This window comes from Anopheles moucheti, chromosome 3 (assembly GCF_943734755.1).
Source record: "Anopheles moucheti chromosome 3, idAnoMoucSN_F20_07, whole genome shotgun sequence".
Lineage (NCBI taxonomy): Eukaryota > Metazoa > Arthropoda > Insecta > Diptera > Culicidae > Anopheles > Anopheles moucheti.
In genome coordinates this window covers 71067931-71077756 of record NC_069141.1, presented here as the reverse complement: position 1 = coordinate 71077756, position 9826 = coordinate 71067931, and the positions used below count along the sequence as shown (strand labels likewise).

Sequence of the window (9826 nt, the reverse complement as noted above, 5' to 3'; positions counted from 1 at the left end):
AACCAAAACAGGATGAAAATAAACCCATAACCGTTTCACTGGAATGTTCAATACATAGAAAATGAGAGGAAGGCACATTTAGCGATATTCGAAGAATTGCTTTAAATATACAGCTTCATTTAGTTTATATACTAGCATACATACTAGGAACTTAACGAATACAGCTTCTAATAAAAAATGAACATGTATGAACGCATCCAGTATTTTTTCGGATAACGTTGCCGAACGTTGGATCCAAACGACCACAAACCATGAAAACAATCATCCTAATTAACAATTATTGTAGCGGACGAGATCGAGATCTAGGCTACATGTTGTAAAGAACGATATGTTGAACTATTACTCTATTGAACATAATTATCAATAAAATCAGCAATAGAATAGACAAGTGGCTGAATGTGTATGGATATTTACAAAGAATTCGAATAAAAATTCAAGAGAATTTGAAGGAAACGGTAAAATATTTCACAATACAACTGAACACAACACAAACTTCTTGAGGAATTTTATCAAAAAACAACCATATCAGCCACTGAAAATTGCACTTTCTTCGCATCCCCTACACGGTGCGTGAATCAAAACAATCCATCTACGCATCAGTTGTTCGTTTTGTTTGTTTTGTGACTCATTTTTTGTATACAAAGCTATCACACCGCGAAATTGTCGTCATGTTGTGAAATGCAGAATGGATATTGCACAAGAGGCTGGAAAATTCGCAATTACACCAGAACTTGCAACCGTACAGCGTAATGGGCAAGCACAACAATGCCCCCGCGGAACAACATCAACAACACGAAGCTGTCAAATGCCGCATGCACACAAACACACACCACCACGCATATAGCATGAAACACGCAGGCAATGGCACCGATACGAAACATAACCTCACATAATGGAACGCACACACACGGTACATGATTAGACGATCGAATTGCTGCCTTTATTACACTCCTTTCGGTATGAATACAATGCTCACTGATAGCTTTGGGAACTCAATGTCGGAATTGCCCTTTAAAATCCATTCGTTTGCATTTAGACCGGCCAACACTGCGATGAATCCACTCTGCGGTATCACCCATCCAATCGGAAGGCGCTCAATTCGACCGTCACGGGTTTCGGGGGATGGTGCTAGCGGGCTTCTTAGTACGGCTTCCTGCGGAACGAGCAGCCCTCGGTCAGACGGGCCTTGCCACCGGTCGGCTGGCACAGGATCGTCGAACAACCGGCACACACCACGACGCTCTGGGCATGGCTGAAGACGGTGGTGATCTTGTAGCAGCCGGGGCACTTTACGTCCATGAAGTACGAGTTGGGATGGGGCACCAAACGCTTCAGTTTGTGCTTCCTCTTCTCCTCAGCGGGCAGCGGATGCAAGAAATCCTTGGCGAGCGGCATTTTTACTTGCTTGTTGCGTACAGTTTTCTGGTAAAACACGTGTTATTCGCGGGCAAAAGTGAAATAATTTCACTTGAGATGTACGGAAAACACGGCAGCTTCGCACGACGTCAAAAACCGAAAAGAAGGAAGGAATGGTGATGGGCGCGGGAACTATGAGTCCAGACGCATCCAATCCGATCCGGGCGTGCTTCGATCCGCTCCGTTGTGGTTTTGACGTCTCGAAATTTTACAAAATTATTTAATTCGTAAAAACGAGATATTATTTTGGTTTATGATCAACTATGAAGAATAATAATTTATTTGCCATTTTTCGATAATTATTAAGTGAATATTTTTTTAAATTTATGTCTAGAATGATGTAGTCATAATATGTGGAAGAGTAATATTGACTGTCAAAATTAAGAAAAAAATGATTGTTGTATTCACTATGAAAGATGAGATTAATTAATCAAGAGCGATTTAAATCTAAACAACTGAATAAAATAAGTTCTTTTTTGTGATATTTTACAATGCTCCTTCACTTCGATCCCATACACCCTGTGGAATGTTCGAGCATGCTCACAATTGTTCCATCGAGCTCACTCGACGTTTCGAGAACGTTCTCACACGTTCACGTTCAAAATATCCATAAATGTTGAAACAAATTTCAATAAAATCTGTACATATGTAAAATTTAAATTTGAATTTTAACTGATTTTCAATCTATCTCAAATAAAGTGTCTAAAAATACACCACCCGTGTGCTGTACACGACCAACAACTTCGATTCAAATACGGTAACGATTTGTTTCTTCTTTCGCGTGGTGGGCGAAACATGCAACACAATAGCTGCGTTCGATTTACCTTTCGGGGTGATGAGATGAATCATAATGTTCTCACGCTACCGTTGGGCCATCGAATGTTCTAGTAAATTCTAGCGCAATTCTTATTATTCATTTCAACAATTTTACATAACGATTGATTCTACTTACATTCCATCAAATGATGTGCTTATTATTGTAAATGCAAAAAGACAAATATCAACAATAATAGGAAACGCTTATCAACGCATCGTGAGTTCGTATTTCTCGCAACGGTTACTCACTGCTCACGAATGTTCCATCGAGCTCACTCGACGTTTCGAGAACGCTCTCACTCGTTCACGATGCGCGCGCTTTCATGTATATAAACCACGTTGAGAGCGCAGTGAATTCAGTCAGTTGAATACAACCAAGCGCGATACCAATCCAGCCCAAAGCGAATTAACGCAATCAAATCTCGTCAGAAAGGATATCTTTCAAGTGAAATACCGTGAACAGTGAAAGAGAATCAGTAAACAGTGAAAATGTCGATCATCCCGATATTCTTCCGCAACTGGTGGGACGACGAGTGGGACCGTCCACTTTGGAGTTCCCGCTTGCTGGACCAGCACTTCGGCAGTGGCGTCAGGGCAGATGATCTTCTCAACGCTCTGGTGTCGGTGACCGACCGTCGACTTCAGCCACAGTCCCAACCACAGACCAGTCGTTACAATCGCCCATGGCACAGCTCCTGCGTGGCCAGCAAGCGAGACACCGGATCAGCGGTGAACGTCACCAACGACAAGTTCCAGATCAGCCTCGACGTGCAACAGTTCACCCCGGAGGAAATCTCGGTGAAGTACGTGGACGGTTCGGTCGTGGTAGAGGGCAAACACGAGGAGAAACAGGACGAACATGGCTACATCTCGAGACACTTTGTGCGGCGCTACATGCTTCCCAAAGGCCACTCTGAGGCGGACATCGTTTCGGCGCTCTCGTCGGACGGCATCCTTAGCATCACCTGTCCCCGGAAGGAGATCGAACAGAAACAGCCGGAGCGAAGCATTCCCATCACACACACGGGACAGCCCATGAAGCAAGTCACCGAAAATGCTTCCCACCAGAATGGCCAAAGCAAGAAGGAAGGAGAGACTATGGAATCATAATCATGTCATCGTCAATTTTTGAACCTCATGTTTTATTTAAATAAAATGTAATAAATAATTTATGCATTTCTCAAACTGGTATAATCTCTTTAATATTATTCGCATGCATTCGAAAGTCGTTTGCTTATAAGTCTTATATTCATGTCAAGGAAACAAGAAATATAAGATTACTTACTAGACCCTTGTTTCACAATCTTCACACCAGATGATATTCGAATCTTGATCTTTCATTTTTTAGTAAAATACTAAAACACAGGCCTACACTTTATAACAATTAAAATAGGAATTGTTATACATAATCAGCGGCGGATCAAACGGTCGGCGGAGTAGGCGGTCGCCTAGGGCCTCGCTGCAGTGGATGATCAATCCTCTTGGAGGCCCAGGGCGGAATTAGAGTTGGGGCCTCTAATTTTAAAAACGATGAAGGAGGGAGGGGGGAGACATTGAGGCCCTTGAAATGTGCGCCAACTTCGAGAAGCTGCAACGTGGTGGAATTTACAACTACACCATCCAAGGAGGGAGCTGCAGATGTGTCACCTCTTGAAAAACATGCTCTCCTGGTATCGGAAATCTGAAAACAATTGTGTGCAACGATATAGTGGTTTTTCGCAGCGGACTAGCTGATTTTGACAAATTTGTCAGCATTTTGTCAACTCTCGTGGCCCTGCACCTTATGGATATTTTTAATACAAATTAGACACTTTGTTAACCATACGTTTATGACAGTAGAGGCAATTGATTGGCCGTAATAGCCCACTTTCGGGCAGAAAAATAGTACCTTAATAGTGGTGCCATCAATAACCGTTCAATTTGTCCAACATGAGTGACATTACAATTTAGCCATGATTGCAAAAATCCCACAGGACTCCAATAACGAACGGAAGTGAGAAAGTAACTTTTGCCCTACTAGAACCGGGGTACAACCGAACCACCTTTAACAACAACACGTTTGTTCCATTTTTATGACACATCCGGACACAACCGGTATTATTTCCGATGTAGGCCGACTTCGGGTGTGAAAAGTTCGCCAAGGGGCGTCCAAGTCCTGGTAGAAAGTTTGCTGCACGTGAACGTTTGCGCCTGCAACAGTCTTTTTGATTGATTTCCCAAGGCCGTCGGGTGAGCTGTCTAGTGGAGAAGTTTGTTTTTCCTTCTTTCCTGATGCCACACCGCAGCTCTCCGGCATCCACGGAGTGGAAACGAAATAGTTTGAAGCCCGCGCCGGAAAGTTCGGTCGCAGGAGAAAGTTTGTTTGCTTGATTGGTGTACGTAGGAAGCGCACGGTGCTGAATAAACAGTCGTCAGTCGTCCAACTTGGCAGTAGACATGGCAATAACCTCGGCAATAGACTGAGACGCAGGTTTGGGGAAGACACGCGTACGCCATTGCAACGATTCACTTTCGACCGGCCTGTCAGCTGATGGGGCCGGTCGTGGTCTACTGGTGCTAAGGATTTACGCGTTGCAGTAAACAGTCCGAAACTGACTTACATTGGATGCATACGAAATTGTGTCAGGTGATAGTAGAACGCCATTAGACTTTCTTGTTGTTCGTTTTATTGTTTTGAGTTACTCCTTTGCTCTCCCTTAAAGCTACAGAAATATAATTTAAAAATTGCAAAAAACGAAACTAAAATATGTTGTCTGGTGGCGATCCATCACTAGCGAGAACCTTATTAGACCATGATGAGCCCTTGATTCCATCGCACAGCACGCGATGCTGCCGCACCTGTTTCACATTAATCTGCCAATCGGTCCTTTTGCCCTCGACCCATCCAACCGTATTGCTGCCCTACCGATCGATCGGTCCATCAATTTCCCAGCAATTTCGGACGGAAAGGAGGAGTGGAATAATAAACAAACTTATAATGCGTGCCAAATCAGATTCAATACGATTCGATTTTTTTGTTCTTTATTGAAATTAGTTTATTACGTGGACGTTGTTATTCGCAAAACGGTTATGTTTTTTTTTTTGCTACAGTTCTAGACTAGTTGGAGCATTTTGCGCTATCGGACACAATCGCGTCGTGCTTACAGCAATCGAAACAGAACTCAAATAATGTTACGCACACGACTAGGTACGATGTTAAGTAAGGGAATTGTTTGCGATTTTTAATATTTTATGACTAAACTACAAACATTTAGAGCTCCATTGCAACAAACAACAACATTTCGCTAATGAATCACATTTTTAGTTGGTATGCGTCGTGGGCTTACAAAGTTACAGATCGTGTTAGTGATGCAATTTTTCGCACATTGAAATTTGGGTGCACGTTTGTGTGTGCGTGCAGAAAATGGGTAGCTTTCCCCGTGGAAAAAAAGCAGAAATGAATAGCGTCTGTTAAAAGTGGTCCCTATCAGGTGTTCCCGTTTCCAGCTTCACGCTCGTTGCTGTCTCCTTTTCGACGCCTAAAGGTAGGCAATTCGCAACACAAAATTAGTAGCTCGTTTTTTTTTCTTTTTCAAATCAACCACTTTTAACAGATTTTCCCACGGAGATTGCTTCACCGCAAAACGGAAATACCACGTGCAGGCACACTTTCGACGGTGTTTTAAAAGTCCGGTGCATCGCTTAGAAAGCCACATCGATTCGAGGAAAGATTCAGAGAGCCGGTAATCGGTTTAATAAATGTATTCGAAATGACGTTACTTGTAGTACGTCAAGCAGCGCCGCGATCTGCTGGAAAATAATAAAGAAAAAAGAAAACCCGAAACGAAAAGAAAACAAAAACAAGAACCACCGGAAACAGTTGACCAAAAAAAAAAAAGAAATGAAAAGAAACAGAAACAGAAACGAAAAGCGATCAACATTCGTGTTGTAAACGATTTCGCGAAACGGTTTCCTAGAACGGGCAGTTGGAACGACGCGTTGGAGGACGCTGGCAGTAAGGGCAGTTGGTTTATGGGCCGGTAGCACACCACGAGAACGAGATAGTAGAGTGTGGGAAGTGGTCATTGGTGCTAGGTGCTACCGGCCGCGTTCATTCCACCCGCCCGGAATGGCCCGGTTTCGCGGTGTTTTTGGGTTTGGTGCGTGCGTGCATGCGTGCATTTACTTCTTGTCCTCGATGGCCGGTTTACCGGTGTGCCAGATGGGGACATACTTTTCGACTTTCGGCGCCGGCAGACCGATCCTCGGGGCAGTGACGGTCAGTATACCGTCGGACGACAGCGAAGAGACGATCAAGTTCGCATCGTAACCAACTGTGGGGGAGTGAAAGAATAGAAAAATGTGGTAATATTGTGAGATGTCGGTCCAGAAAAGTCACTTCAAGAAGTTGTGATGCCGTAAACTATAAATTGTTGATATAGTTGAAGCTTAAAATTGGCTTCAAACTTTCACTGGAGTGATTAAATGTGGTGCAAAAAGTGAAAGACGCGTCGTGTTGTGATGATTGCATACATTTAGGCGTCGATTATTGATTGATTATTGACGCGTTGTGTTGTGATGATTGCATACATTTAGGCGTCGATTATTGATTGATTATTATAATTGAAATAAAGGAAAACTACAAGTCTTTCCCAGAGTTTAACTTCACAGGTATATAAATAGACTTGTTATCATATCGTTTAAGAGAGAAAGAAAGCTCTGCGTTCTAGTATTAATTTAGCTTCAAGGTAACTCGCATCTATTCTAACTTGCCATTCGCTAGCGTAATCGATGACTTACCAAACAATCGTGCATGAATACTATTTACCTAGTGACGTGTAGTGAACCGAAAGTGAAAAACATTCAAACCGATGTCCCCGTCCCGAAATTAACCACACGACCCGATGCCAACCCGTTGCGACAATAAAGCTCGCGTGTGACTAATACAAGGACTGTGCATCAGGGGACATCTAGAGGGATTGTGCAATCAAGATGGGTCGTTTGTACACACAGACGCCAGACGGTGGGATGATTCATGAAGGTTGCGACCCGCGATTGCAGCAGATTCCCGGTGTGCCAGAAATACCTTCATCTCAGGTGATCCAACTCAGATGATGGTAGGTGCATGTGCTGAAGGGTGTGGTGAAGAGTAGTGGAGATCGTGCCAGGAATAAAAAAAAAAAACAGCCAATGGGTCGAACTGGGGAGGTGGGTGATAACTTACTCGGTACCAGATAGCGGCGAGAGAACTGACGTGACACGTAACCCTGCTCGTCCCGCTTCTCCTCATGCTTGCCCTCGACGGTGACGTACTTGTCCGTGCGGCGTACCGTGACCTCGTGCGGCAGAAACTGGTGCACATCGATCTCGATCTGGAAGCGATCCCGATCCGTGTCCACCTTGGCACCGACGTCCCGCAGGCTGAAGTAGCGCCACGGCCGGTACAGGCTGGACCAGCGCAGTGGTGCGAGCGGAGGCACCCGCCAGTAGTCATCCGCACCGAGCACCTCCTGCGTCATCGACTTCTCGAGGACGCGCGTGTACAGCGGCAGGTCCCAATCGTCAAACCACGTACGGTACTGCACCGGAACGAGCGACATCGCTTAAGGTCGAGGTTAGATAGTTTGAAGAATGTACCTGTAATCGGAAAATCGCAATCGGGGAAATGATAAACGGAACCTTTTGGGCAGCCAAGATGACACACACACACACAGTTGCGCAGGAGATAGGGTCAGGGAGGCACATTTTTGCACAGCACAAGCGAATAAACTATTCGCTACGAAAGAAGTTAGGGTTGGCCGTGGCCCCGTGCTGATAGTGCAATTTATCGATTTAACACTGTCACGGTGGATTAGGCCGATTATAAATAGCGGCAAAAAATGTGAAGCGCTCCCGCAGCTCCCGCCAGTTCAACGGTGGCCAGGGCCCGAGCTGTCGTTCCGGTGCTGTGTTTGACGGGGAGGTTGCTGTTTTTTTCTTCTGTTCCACTATTGTTCTTGTTGCCTGGTTTTATTTACGACAGTCGCCCTTCGGTTCGCACGGTTTTCGGAGAAGTCACATTGTGGAGGTTAATAAAAATATAGACTTGAGGAAGGACGTTACCGGAGGCGAAAGAATTCGCGAATTCGCACTTGGACTTGGACTTGGTAGATTGAGCGTTGGCTTTAAGGGTTTCGGAAAATAATAGTAGGACTTTGATAGGAACTGGACCATTCGACCTTCTTCGAAACCGCTGAAGAGCAACTGTCAATTAAGACCTTAACTTTGAAAAATTCACTGCTGACTCAGTTTCGTGGCACTTTTAGATTGATTTCCGAATTCATCTACGCAAATGTCCCTTCCAATCAGTAAGGCAACCCCAACGCTGGCTCATATTTGATACTTATCCAACCAGCTGTTATTGCTTCACCCGAACCGATGCACGTGCTCGTACATTCGGCGTCAATTGTAGTTGGAAATATTCCAAACGACCTTGATTTTCCAATAACGAGTCTTGGAGTAATGGCGCAGCACCTTACCTTAACGGTGAAGGAAGGTAGCTCTGGATCTGCACTCGCTTTTGCGTACACACTTGCCAGAAGCACCTTAACAGTGAGGCGTATCTATCGACACTGACTCCGTCCTAAGTTCCGTCTAATCACTTTCCCTCTAGAACACGACCTTCGGGCCAGACTACTGCGGATACCTTTTGGCAGCGAACCAAATCGAAAGTGAGTCGTAACGAACGCTCACAAACGTATGTGATGATGATGATGATGAGAGTGAATCCTTCCGGTGGGTCTTTGACTTACACGTTGGTCGGTGACAGGCACTAACAGGCAAGTGATGATGCTTCGGTCGACGAGCACTAGTACTGCTGCTTGGGCAAAGGAAAAGTTGAACCGCTTCCAACGAGCGCGTCCGCGAGACTATGGCTCGTGGCGGATGGATTTGAATTTTGTTTTGATTTTGCGCGCCGCACCTGCCGCCCCCCGTGGCTTCCGCACCCGCCCCAAAAGCCCCCCCCCCCCCCCCCCCGTGTGCTCGCGTGCTACCAAGGGTGCACACCCTTTATGGTGGTCGCATGGCGGGAAAAATCGGATCGTACCGGGAAGGGCGTCGTGTGGATTGTTGTTGATGTTCATCGTCGAACGGGTGACTTTTGGCTTGGGCGCTCTTTTTCGCGATTCGCGCGTTTTGTTACAAACGGGTTGGGGATACCAGACGGGCGCGTTGAACGCAAGTGTCCAGGGTGGAGGTATAGATAAAGAATACCACCACAGGTAAATGGTACGGGTGTACGGAATACGGTCGGTTCTGGTTAGCACTAGAACGACCATTTGATCGGTATTGATCGATCCGAAGTTTTCCTACAAGAGTGGATAAAAAGATGATTAACGATTAATTTGTTTACAGAGTTCGAGTTTTGTGTAATAGCTATGTTAAACAAATTGTTACAATAATACACAAGTGGTTAATGTAATTATAATTATGATAATTGAGTTTATAAAGCACAATAAAGAATATTTTTCCGCAATGAAAAAAAGGTATCAGAACTAAAAGTAAAACGTATTACTAAAATTAAGATAATGCAATAAAAAAACAAACGAAGACAACTAACTGATTGCTCACCAGA

The 9826-nt window shown here is 44.7% G+C and overlaps 3 protein-coding genes across 7 annotated transcripts; 1 reads left to right on the top strand and 2 right to left on the bottom strand.

Annotated features, from left to right (window-relative positions):
• Positions 1-918: 918 nt before the first annotated feature.
• LOC128302060 (40S ribosomal protein S27) lies at positions 919-1508 on the bottom strand. Its single transcript, XM_053038779.1, has one exon. The coding sequence runs from the start codon at positions 1393-1395 to the stop codon at positions 1141-1143; it is 255 nt and encodes an 84-aa protein (XP_052894739.1). The 5' UTR covers positions 1396-1508; the 3' UTR covers positions 919-1140.
• Positions 1509-2717: 1209 nt separating this feature from the next.
• On the top strand, positions 2718-3402 carry LOC128305139 (protein lethal(2)essential for life-like). Its single transcript, XM_053042445.1, has one exon. The coding sequence runs from the start codon at positions 2722-2724 to the stop codon at positions 3340-3342; it is 621 nt and encodes a 206-aa protein (XP_052898405.1). The 5' UTR covers positions 2718-2721; the 3' UTR covers positions 3343-3402.
• A 1821-nt stretch (positions 3403-5223) lies between these two features.
• On the bottom strand, positions 5224-9133 carry LOC128305140 (protein lethal(2)essential for life-like). Of its 5 annotated transcripts, none has more exons than XM_053042446.1 (4): positions 9003-9133; positions 7436-7848; positions 6398-6545; positions 5224-6021 (listed from the first exon to the last, which is right to left on the bottom strand). In XM_053042446.1, the coding sequence occupies exons 2-4, from the start codon at positions 7809-7811 to the stop codon at positions 5988-5990; spliced, it is 558 nt and encodes a 185-aa protein (XP_052898406.1). In that variant the 5' UTR covers positions 7812-7848; positions 9003-9133; the 3' UTR covers positions 5224-5987. The 5 variants fall into 5 exon arrangements, with proteins under 5 accessions (XP_052898406.1, XP_052898408.1, XP_052898409.1 ...); XM_053042448.1 differs by having other exon boundaries at positions 5224-6018; XM_053042449.1 differs by having other exon boundaries at positions 6446-6545.
• Positions 9134-9826: the final 693 nt, after the last annotated feature.